This window comes from Haliotis cracherodii, unplaced genomic scaffold, assembly GCF_022045235.1.
Source record: "Haliotis cracherodii isolate W230 unplaced genomic scaffold, xgHalCrac1.p SCAF_12, whole genome shotgun sequence".
Taxonomy (NCBI): Eukaryota; Metazoa; Mollusca; class Gastropoda; order Lepetellida; family Haliotidae; genus Haliotis; species Haliotis cracherodii.
In genome coordinates, this window is record NW_027266267.1 from 24,852,836 (window position 1) to 24,864,910 (window position 12,075).

The 12,075-nt window shown below is 44.4% G+C and overlaps 1 protein-coding gene across 2 annotated transcripts in view; it reads left to right on the top strand.

Moving 5' to 3' along the window:
* Positions 1-12,075, top strand: part of LOC139458284 (protein sidekick-2-like) — a 41,169-nt gene that overhangs the window by 18,801 nt on the left and 10,293 nt on the right. For both annotated transcript variants that reach the window (XM_071239663.1, XM_071239664.1), the window contains exons 3-7: positions 2,728-3,063; positions 5,817-5,960; positions 6,485-6,598; positions 9,137-9,400; positions 10,440-10,742. In XM_071239663.1, coding sequence (XP_071095764.1) covers positions 2,728-3,063; positions 5,817-5,960; positions 6,485-6,598; positions 9,137-9,400; positions 10,440-10,742 — 1,161 coding nt within the window. The remainder of the gene's footprint in view (positions 1-2,727; positions 3,064-5,816; positions 5,961-6,484; positions 6,599-9,136; positions 9,401-10,439; positions 10,743-12,075) is intronic.

The following is a 12,075-nucleotide window of genomic DNA, read 5'->3' on the forward strand; positions in this document are numbered from 1 at the left end:
TGGAATACTGTTAAAAGCGGCGTTAAACCCATCTCACTCACTATATTTGTTAATCAATAACAGGAAATGAGATATGATGAGAAGGTTACCCACATACGGAGAAACTGCTCTGGCGCTCATTTCATTTTAAATTGAAATGTTTGATTTTCAATTTAAAATATCTTAAGTTAGTGATATTGTCCAAAAAGATTAACTGTATTGGCATTTATGTGGGCACTCTAAGAATACTTCAGCCAGCTTTTATGTTTCCACATATAATTTGATCTAAGACTTTTAATAAAATACAAAAATAAAAATGCGCATAACACACAAATGTTGATGGCTAACTTAGACATCTTATCTTTGAAAATCGGCATCTTTTTGGCAAAATTTAAATTTGAAACATGGTTGGGGTCTTGTGGTTTCACGTATGCACATGTACCAAGTTTGGGAAGACCACACACAGGGGTATGGTGCTGACAAGCACAGAACGTAATTCGAACCGGGATTCGAAGCTATGATAAGAGGTCCTGGCACACCTAAGGGGCACAACTATGCATCACTGAGTCAATTGGTTTGACGCTGCTTTGGGATCCGAGCATGAGCATGGGATTTTAGCGAACCGGGATTTGCCACTTTTAAGAGTATTCCAGTTGTATCACGGTGTGTCAGCTTGGGAGGAAAGCCCGAAGTGATGCAGGTCTCGGACGTTTACCATTTTGTTGAAAGCACGGGCATGGTGCTGACAAACCTAGAAACACACTTACAACAGAGGTACATGGACAAAACCCGCAGTGTTGTGAGATTTGTATGACAGTACCATTGATAGCACAGTAAACTACGGTTATAACGAATACGCTTATAACGAACTAACGGATATAACGAACTAACTTTTTAGTCCCGACTATATGCTGTAGTTATGCTGCATATATGCTTATAACGAATTACGGTTATAACGAACTAAAATTAGTGGTCCCTTTGAGTTCGTTATAACCGTACTTTACTGTATTGAACTTTCTCGCGTTTGTTTTATGGATATCAATAAAAACATGAAACCATCTCGAATAATGTACCCTAGTGTATTAGTTCGTTTGCAGATGGATAAAAACGAACCATGTACGTGTTTCCATCAATTTCGAATGTACAGTGACATTGATTTGATGACGTCATACGGAGCTTTGACGCACACAGACGTACTTCAGTATTATCACAGCGGATGGTCTGGGTCGGGGAATAGGCCAAAGTGACGTAAGCCCACGACAGCAGCTGACAGAACATGAATAGCAGAGACTAATAATATAATGACACATTTTCTATAGGATTTAAGTCCGGGCTGTAGCTAGGCCAGTCCAAAACGGTCACATTGTTGTCCACAAACCACTGCCGCGCATGTCTTGCGGTGTGTTTGGGGTCATTATCCTGTTGCAAAATCCAAGTATTTCCATAAAAAACATCTGCATTTGGGATCAGGTGAGCTTCCAAAATGTCTGTATACCTTTCACTGGTTAAATTACCCTTAAAGACACACATGGGCGTCGTTCCAAGTGAAGATATCCCTCCCCAAACATGAAACTTCGGACTGTACTTTGGTCTCTGGTACAATGGAACGGAATGACATTTTGTCCACATTTTGGAGCTGGAGAATCAACCTTCTTTTCTCCTCTGCACTCATTTCTGACATATATTAGGAATAGTCGTCTGCTCCAAAATCAAGGGAGATAACTCTATTTGCAACTTCAAAAATTGAAGAAGAGTTGCTTCCCTTTGACAGACCTCAATTCTAAACACTTGTCAATATTGATATTTTATGTATGCTTCCTTGAATATGACATTAAAATTCACAATAATTTTGAACCAGACTATACTTTCTATGATATTATTTAATACAACGTTTTATATATACTCATGTAGTGATGTAAAGCCCATATTCAACACGTATCATACCACAAAATAGCCAGCAACTGAGTCTCAAATGACAGGTACTTTGTTTACCGAAGTCGGTGAAGAAAATCACCATCGATCAATCCTCATTGACATGTCATAACAGTTTACCAAAGAGCAAGAAACATTTTGCATATAACATACTTAACAGGTTAGTAGTCCGGTAATGATGCTGGATAGAATAGGTCTTCAGCAACCCATCCTTGCCGTAAAAGGCGACAATGCTTGTCGTAAAAGTCGACTAACGGAATCGGGTGGTCAGGCTCGCTGACTTGGTTGATACATGTCATCGTTTCCCAATTGCGTGAATCGGTGATCATGGTGTCAATAACTGGATTGTCTGGACCAGACTCGACTATTTACAGACCGTCGTCATATAGCTGGAATATTGCCGAGTGCGGCGTTAAACAACAAACAAACACTAGGTTTGTTTGTTTGTTTGTTTGTAAACTTATTATTACATGAACTATGTGGCTGATTTATTTCATGTGTGTGCGTACTTGGAAATAAAAGTCTTCGAAGAGAATCGCACAACCAGCGCATCCTGACTCAGGGACGTAACCGTGTTTGATATACTTCTTAATACACCATTTAATCTCCTTCTTGGTATACTTTTTAATACGCTTCGATATACTTTTGATGTAATACATTTTGATATATTGTCTAAAATATCTGTTGATATACTTTTTGATATATTTATGATATATGTTTTAAACACAGTTTGACGCAGCATTTGAAATATATTTTGTGATAAACTTCAGCCTTATTTTCTATATAATTTTCAGGATAATTTTGTCCTTCTTTCAGGTAATATTGATGCCGCCACATTAAGCATCAGTGGATCCACGTCCGAGGCAGTAGTTTCAACGAAGGAAATAAGATTAAATTGCAAGTATACACTCTCGACCAATGAAACCGCCACCAAACTGACCTGGGAGGACCCAAGTGGGAAATCTGTTTTGACATGGAACATCCCACTTGCGCCTGCAACAAAATCTCCTTGGACCGCCAACAACACCGGCACAACTGCATCGGCAGTACTGCCCCCGAATCACGTTACCAAGACTTCGGGGGGGGTTTACACATGTCGGTTAAATTCCACATTGGGAACCAAGACTGAATCTAAAAAGGTTATCATCCAGTGTAAGTGGAGTCAGTTGATAAGCTTTTATACGCATCTGATAACTAAATAAAAGGATGTGAAGATGATAGAGAGAGGGTGGAGAGAGGAAGGTGTGGGGCGGGAGGGGTAGAGACAGAGGAAGAGACAGAGCGGTTGTTAATAAGAGGGAGAGTGGTAGAGAGACAGTGGGTACAGGGTGGGTGGAGAGGGTGGTGGGGGTGGTGGGGGGAGGGGGGGTAGAGAGAGAGGAAGAGACAGAGCGGTTGGTAGTAAAAGGGAGAGGGTAGAGAGACAGTGGGTACAGGGTGGGTGGAGATGAGGAGGGGTGGAGAGAGAGGAAGAGACAGAGCCGTTGGTAGTAAAAGGGAGAGGGTAGAGAGACAGTGGGTACAGGGTGGGTGGAGAGGGGGAGGGGTAGAGAGAGAGGAAGAGACAGAGCCGTTGGTAGTAAAAAGGAGAGGGAAGAGAGACAGTGGGTACAGTGTTGGTGGAGAGAGGGAGGGGTAGAGAGAGAGGAAGAGACAGAGCGGTTGGTACTAAGAGGTAGAGGGTAGAGAGAGAGTGGGTACGGGGTGGGTGGAGAGGGGGAGGGGTAGAGAGAGAGGAAGAGACAGAGCCGTTGGTAGTAAAAGGGAGAGGGTAGAGAGAGTGGGTACAGGGTGGGTGGAGAGAGGGAGGGGTAGAGAGAGAGGAAGAGACAGAGCCGTTGGTAGTAAAAGGGAGAGTGGTAGAGAGACAGTGGGTACGGGGTGGGTGGAGAGGGGGAGGGGTAGAGAGAGAGGAAGAGACAGAGCCGTTGGTAGTTAAAGTTAGAGGGTAGAGAGACAGTGGGTACGGGGTGGGTGGAGAGGGGGAGGGGTAGAGAGAGAGGAAGAGACAGAGCGGTTGGTAGTACGAGAGAGAGGGGTAGAGAGAGAGGTGTAGATGGAGAAGGGGAGGGGGAGAGAGAGTGGAAGAGACACAGCGGTTGGTAGTAAGACGGAGAGGGTAGAGAGATAGTGGGTTGGGGATGGGCTGAGAAGGGTGGGGTAGAGAGAGAGTGGGTAGGGTAGGGTGGAGACGGGGAGGGGTAGAGAGAGAGAGAGAGAGAGAGAGAGGAAGAGACAGAGCGGTTGGTAGTAAGAAGGAGAGGAGTAGAGAGACAGTGGGTAGGGGTGGGTGACAGGGGGAAGTGGTAGAGAGAGGGGGGTAGAGAGACAGTGGGTAGGGTGTGGGTGACAGGGGTAAGTGGTAGAGAGAGGGGGGTAGAGAGACAGTGGGTAGGGTTTGGGTGACAGGGGGAAGTGGTAGAGAGACAGTGTGTAGGGTTTGGGTGACAGGGGGAAGTGGTAGAGAGAGAGGGGGGTAGAGAGACAGTGGGTAGGGTTTGGGTGACAGGGGGAAGTGGTAGAGAGAGAGTGGGTAGGGGGTGGGTGACAGGGGTAAGTGGTAGAGAGAGAGGGGGTAGAGAGACAGTGGGTAGAGTGTGGGTGACAGGGGGAAGTGGTAGAGAGAGAGAGGGGGGTAGAGAGACAGTGGGTAGGGTGTGGGTGACTGGGGGAAGTGGTAGAGAGAGAGGGGGGGTAGAGAGACAGTGGGTAGGGTGTGGGTGACAGGGGGAAATGGTAGAGAGAGAGGGGGGTAGAGAGACAGTGGGTAGGGTTTGGGTGACTGGGGGAAGTGGTAGAGAGAGAGGGGGGTAGGGAGACAGTGGGTAGGGTTTGGGTGACAGGGGAAGTGGTAGAGAGAGAGGGGGGTAGAGAGACAGTGGGTAGGGTGTGGGTGACAGGGGGAAGTGGTAGAGAGAGAGGGGGGTAGAGAGACAGTGGGTAGGGTGTGGGTGACAGGGGGAAGTGGTAGAGAGAGAGAGGGGGGTAGAGAGAGAGTGGGTAGGGGGTGGGTGACTGGGGGAAGTGGTAGAGAGAGGGGGGTAGAGAGACAGTGGGTAGGGTGTGGGTGACAGGGGAAGTGGTAGAGAGAGAGGGGGTAGAGAGACAGTGGGTAGGGTGTGGGTGACTGGGGGAAATGGTAGAGAGAGAGGGGGTAGAGAGACAGTGAGTAGGGTGTGGGTGACAGGGGAAGTGGTAGAGAGAGAGAGAGGGGGTAGAGAGACAGTGGGTAGGGTGTGGGTGCCTGGGGGAAGTGGTAGAGAGAGAGGGGGGTAGAGAGACAGTGGGTAGGGTGTGGGTGACTGGGGGAAGTGGTAGAGAGAGAGGGTGGTAGAGAGAGAGTGGGTAGGGGGTGGGTGACAGGGGGAAGTGGTAGAGAGAGAGGGGGGTAGAGAGACAGTGGGTAGGGTGTGGGTGACTGGGGGAAGTGGTAGAGAGAGAGGGGGGAGATCATGTGAGGTGGTAGAGAGGCAGATGAAGGGTGGAGAGGGAACGAGGGGGAAAGGAGAGGAAGATGTATGAAAGGTATTTGAATGAATGACTGATGACACCACGTGTTCGCGAAAAGGGGAAGCATGTCCTGCTCTACCGGTAGCCCCTACCACTCACGCAACTTTCTTTATAAAAGTGTTCTTAGCTGCAAAAACGGCGCACTACTCCAGCCTGATAACCCTGCAATTTGGACGAGATAGACCATTGATTGATAGTGTTAGCAATGATCAACGGAATCTGGTTAAAACGCCCTCTATCAACATCTGTAACAAAACCTCTTTCCCCATGAAACTGTAATAATGCCTACAAAAAGGATATTATTTTATCCACAAGACTACACATGTAGAAGCTACCTTAGATCTGTGGTAACTACATCCAATACGTCTCCACGTTTTCGCCTTTGATATCTTTAGATAAACCAACCGTGAAACTGAATCATGCTGGGAGCTACGACGTCAACGAAGGCACACCCCTGTTGTTGACGTGCTCGGCAACTGCTGTACCGCCGCCATCAATAACGTGGAAGAAAGGGTCTACAAGTCTGAGCGTTTTCTCAGGTAAACTAAGGACCCGACTATTTGGTATTTTGGGGGAAGCTGGGATTTTATAGAAAATAATAAATTGTCTCCTAAAACTCTTGAAAACAATAAATATATCAAGTAGCCGGTCCCTAAAATCTCACAACTTGTCCAATCCACGACCTGTACAACCCACACGGGTCTTTTTGGATTAAATATGAAAATAAAATTTGCAAAGTTAATGTCACTGGAAGATTTTGTCTTGGTCAACAATTCTTTTAATGAAATATACGTTCCTTGGCCATGTCGTGAAAGACGCCGCAATTTGCGCTGAAGAGTTGAGTCCCTTATGCGTGACAGAATCCCATGTGGGTTTGTATCCCAGATTATCATGGATTTTTCACAGGTTTCAACAAATTGGTAAATTCCTGAGACCTGAATCAGTTTGAGCTTTGAACCCATATCAGCATATACGCCGGGAAATAACTGAAATACTGTTCAAGATGTTAAAACTCAGTTCATTCAGTCCTTGATAACGTTTAATAATTGATTATCTTTCGCAGTGAATAAGACCAGAGCTGTACGAGGCGACGTGGGGACGTACACCTGCACGGCTACTAACAACATGATCAGTGGAACAGGAACGGCGACGGCGACAGTAGCCGTAACCATAAACTGTATGTTTGAATAAAATTATGTAAACAAGACAAGAAAATATAAGTAGTATCACCCATATTCAAAGCAAAGCATTATTGCTTAAGTGATAGTCGTAATTCAACGTGACCGTTTCCCGACCGATGCACATAGCGAGAATACTGTGTAGATAAAGCACGAAAATCGCGTATGTATCCCAGGAATGACGCGTAGGAGGTCGTAAGAACTGTGTGAGATTCGCATGGGTATCGCGTTCGCATCGCGAGACAAAATGGACTGAGAGGAATAAGTTAACGTAGTTCGTGTGCTGCGAGAGTGACTGTGTTACACCTTAGCCAGAACAGTATCTATTATATCATGACGGATTAAGCGGCTCGTCAACCAGTGGTTGACAGTGCGGGTGTTAACGTTGATCTTTGCAGTCAGGTATGACGTCACAGTTCATCGCGCGCTCGACACAGAGCAACCTGCTTCAGCTTCTGCACGAATACGATCCACATCAAGCTGTCATAAACGCCAACATTTGCTTATATTTTGAATTAACGTCGTTTCTTACAGTAACTAGTCATATAAGTCGTGTTAGCTTTATGAAGGTGATACATTCAAAGTGGTGGAGGTCATAGACGTTTATTACGTTTGTGAAACCGGCGAACACGTGTATGGAGCCGACAAACCAATATTCAGGATCTAACCGAATAGGGATTCGACGTGCTGCAGTCTCTCTTTGAGTGAGTGAGTGAGTGAGTATGGTTTTACGCCGCTTTTAGCAATATTCCAGCAATATCACGGCGGGGGTCACCAGAAATGGGCTTCACACATTGTACCCATGTCGGGCATCGAACCCGGGTCTTCGGCGTGACGAGCAAACGCTTAAACCACTAGGCTACCCGACCGCCAGTCTCTCTTTGAAGTGTAGACGGTAACTGTCATAGTGAAATAGTGTGCAGTGCAAGCGTGAGTCTCACAACGTTAAGGCAAGTCCAAGGGAGACCACTATGACGTTAAAGTCTGGTTGAATGTTCGGTTGAAATGAGACCATTAAGGCGTTTATGTCTGATCCAAGTGTGAACATTATGGCGTTTTATGTCCGATCCAAGTGTGAACATTGTGGCGATAATGCCCGTTCCAATTGTGAACATTATGGCGATAGTGTCCGATCCAAGTGTGAACATTATAGCGATAACGTCCGGTCCAAGTGTGAACATTATAGTCATTATGTCCGATCCAAGTGTTAAAATTATGGCGTTGATGTCCGGTACAAGTGTGAACATTATGGCGATAACGTCTAGTCTAGGTGTGAACATTATGGCAATAACGTCCGGTCCAAGTGTGAACATTAGCGCGATAATGTCCGGTCCAAGTGTGAACATTATGGTGATTATGTCCGATCCAAGTGTTAACATTATGGCGTTGATGTCCAGTCCAAATGTGAACATTATGGCGATAATGTCTGGTCCAAGTGTGAACATTAAGGCAATAACATCCAGTCCAAGTGTGAACATTATGGCAATAACGTCCGGTCCAAGTGTGAACATTAGCGCGATAATGTCTGGTCCAAGTGTGAACATTGTGGGGATAACGTCCGGTCCAAGTGTGAACATTATGGCGATAACTTCCAGTCCAAGTGTGAACATTGTGGGGATAACGTCCGGTCCAAGTGTGAACATTAGCGCGATAACGTCCAGTCCAAGTGTGAACATTATGGCAATAACGTCCGGTCCAAGTGTGAACATTATGGCGATAACGTCCGGTCCAAGTGTGAACATTATGGGGATAACGTCCGGTCTAAGTGTGAATATTAGCGCGATAACGTCCAGTCCAAGTGTGAACATTGTGGGGATAACGTCCAGTCCAAGTGTGAACATTATGGCGATAACGTCCGGTCCAAGTGTGAACATTAGCGCGATAACGTCCGGTCCAAGTGTGAACATTATGGCAATAACGTCCAGTCCAAGTGTGAACATTGTGGGGATAACGTCCAGTCCAAGTGTGAACATTATGGCGATAACGTCCGGTCCAGGTGTGAACATTTTAGCGATAATGCCCGGTCCAAGTGACATCATTGTGGCAATAACGTCCGGTCCAAGTGTGAACATTATGGCGATAATGCCCAGTCCAAGTGTGAGCATTATGGCGATAACGTCCGGTCCAAGTGTGAACATTAAAGCGAAAATGTCCGGTCCGAGTGTGAACATTATGGCGATAATGTCCGGTCCAAGTTAAACTAATTTTCGGCCCCTATGTGGGAATATTCCGACATTAATATTTGGACCAGGTGCAAACACTATTTTATTATATATTTGTGTTGCGTCCCTTTGGCATGCCAAAAAGCTATGATTGTGGGTTCGAATCCGGTTCTCACGACTATGTTTCTAGGTTTGTCAGCACCATACCCGTGCTCTTGGCTTTCACCAAAATGGTAAACGTCTGGGACCTGCATCACAAGCTGACACGCTGTGATATAACTGGAACAATGTTAAAAGCGCCCTTAAACCCAACTCACTCACTCACTATTTACAGACCAAATGGTGGTTCTATTTTCTTCTCGTCTTGTTCTACAGACCTAGACACCCCTAGTATGTCTATAACCAAGACTACCGTGAAGGAGAACCAATCTATCACCATATCATGCACCGTTAGCAGCGTTCCAATTCCTACACTAACTATCAGCGGACCAGTCTCAAGTCATAACACGACAAAAAACAGCAGATCAGCCAACATCACTTTCAGGGCCGGGTGTTCAGATAAAGGAGCTCACCAGTGTCGTGCAACTAATGCAAAAATTTCGTCACCAAAGAAGACCGAGAAAACACTGCGTGTATTGTGTGAGTATTTAGTTCATAAATATATGGCGGTATGAGTGAGTGATGGTTAGTGGATGAGTGAGTGAGTGAGTCAGTCAGTGTATCAACCGCATCAACAGTTGCGTGATAAACTTGCAGCTTCACGTTTTATCCAGGGCCCACTTGCATGACAGATTAAGAGCTTAGTTTCAGGAGTAATTAAAAATGTGATCAGTACAACATTTGTTTAATGGTGACAAAGGCACTAATTCGGCATTTTCTCATATTCAGTGTATAAACATCTGCATCTCTTTCATGTTACTGATTCCATATCACATTGACAACAGGGAAAATAACTATTGCTCTTGTTAACCTTAAATCCTATTGAAACCAAAGAAAATAGTTATTGTTCGTCTTAACCTTAAATCACATTGACAACAAGGAAACTAAATATTGTTCTTCTTTACCTTAAATCACATGGACAACAAATAAAATAATTATTGCTCTTCTTCGCCTTAAATCACATTGACAACAAGGAAACTAACTATTGCTCTTCTTTACCTTAAATCACATTGACAACAAGGAAAATAACTTTAGTTCTTCTTTACCTTAAAACACATTGACAACAAGGAAACTAACTTTTGTTCTTCTTTACCTTAAATCACATTGACAACAAGGAAACTAACTTTTGTTCTTCTTTACCTTAAATCACATTGACAACAAGGGAAATAACTATTGTTCTTCTTTACCTTAAATCCTTTTGAAACCAAGGAAACTAACTATTGCTCTTCTTTACCTTAAATCACATTGACAACAAGGGAAATAACTATTGTTCTTCTTTACCTTAAATCCTTTTGAAACCAAGGAAAATAACTATTGTTCTTATTCACCCTATATCACACTGACAACAGAGAAAATAACTATTGTTCTTATTCACCCTATACCATACTGACAACAAAGAAAATAACTATTGTTCTTATTTACCGTATATCATACTGACAACAAAGAAAATAACTATTGTTCTTATTCACCCTATATCATACTGACAACAAAGTAAATAACTACTGTTCTTGTTTACAAGGTAAGCCACGTCAGCATTCTAGCAGTGCGAAGACTGTGATAAAGAAGGTGAACGAGTCTGCGTTATTCAGTGCCAGAATAACAGCCGACCCTCTCCCTCAGTTCACGTGGAGCCACAAAGATCTGGATACTGGCCTCGTTACTGAAATACAGAACAGCTCTGGTCATTTTGAAATAATAAACAATGATTTGACGTCATCTTTGAAAGTCACAGTTCAAAACGCTGACGATTACGCCGAGTATAGTCTGGAGGTCAAGAATGGAGAAGGGGAGACTACTCTGAAATATTGGCTAAGATCTCAAAGTAAGAGCATTTCATATATCATTTCTAAAACAATTTCGAAATGAACTTATAAAATCAAGCTGTATGGCAGAAACTTTGAACGAATTCTGAAGTGGACCAGGTTTATCAGTCGACCTGGTCGAGTGAATAAGTGAGTGAGTGAGTTGGGTTAATGCCACTTCCCACAATATTCCTGCCGATCACTGTCATCATGTACAGAAATTGATTTCAATCACTGAACCCGTGTGACGAATCGATGAACTAAATTCCGGCTTCTAATACTCGTGTAACCATCATATGTATTTCAGTATGCCAGCTCAATTGTACTAGCGGGAAGATGTCTTGCATTCTTACGCTGAAACACGATGGAGGGAAATCTCTATTTATCACAAGACACGCATATCACGACCAGCAATTACATTCAAACCGAATCGGACATCCGAACTGACCATTGCAGATGACAAAAGCGTTGATTTGTCGCGTCTTGAACGTACAGGATGATAACGATGACAGCTGCACGGCACATACTCTGGGATATCTTAGGGGTAGATCAGTAGGTGAATTGTTTGCGCGTTTCTAATACTCGTGTAACCATCATATGTATTTCAGTATGCCTGCTCAGTTGAACTAACGAGGAGATTTCTTGCATTCTTACGACTTGAACGTACAGGATGATAACGATGACAGCTGCACGGCACGTACTCTGGGATATCTTAGGAGTAGCTCTGTAGGTGAATTGTTTGCGCGTCCCTCCCAGACTAGGTTCCCCACATGTGATGAGTCTATTCCTGTTATCCCCTTTCTGATAGTATGCACCATTATACTCCCAAGGGAGCTGACCGTGTAACTTATGATGGCACCTGGTCCTGTGCACAGCGCTCTGCTCACAAATCAGGCAAAGTCTAGCAACGTCGTTCGAGAAGAATCCTAGGATGGATGCCCGTATTCGACTTTTGGAAGGTTTCTGGGGCTTCGGTCCTTCCCCGCACATTTAACACGAGTAGTATATTCTTGGAAATACGCATCTGTTCACCCAGCCGTGAATGGGTATCCGCTGGGATCAGATAGTTAACCTCCAAGCGCTTCACTGGCAGCTTCGGTTATATACTCCCCAAAATACCTTGGTTCGATTCCCATCATGTTCGGAGACGATTCCGACCTGTGATATTGCTTGTGAAAACAACACGTACTCTCACACACGCTATAACCAATTTAAAGTGTGGCTGGTAGCTCAGTGATTAAAACATTGGCTTTTCACTCCGAACACCCGGTTCATTCATTGTACAATGTGTGAGGCCTCTTTCTGGTGTCTGCCGACGCTATATGCCTTGAATATTGCTAAAAGCGGTGTAAA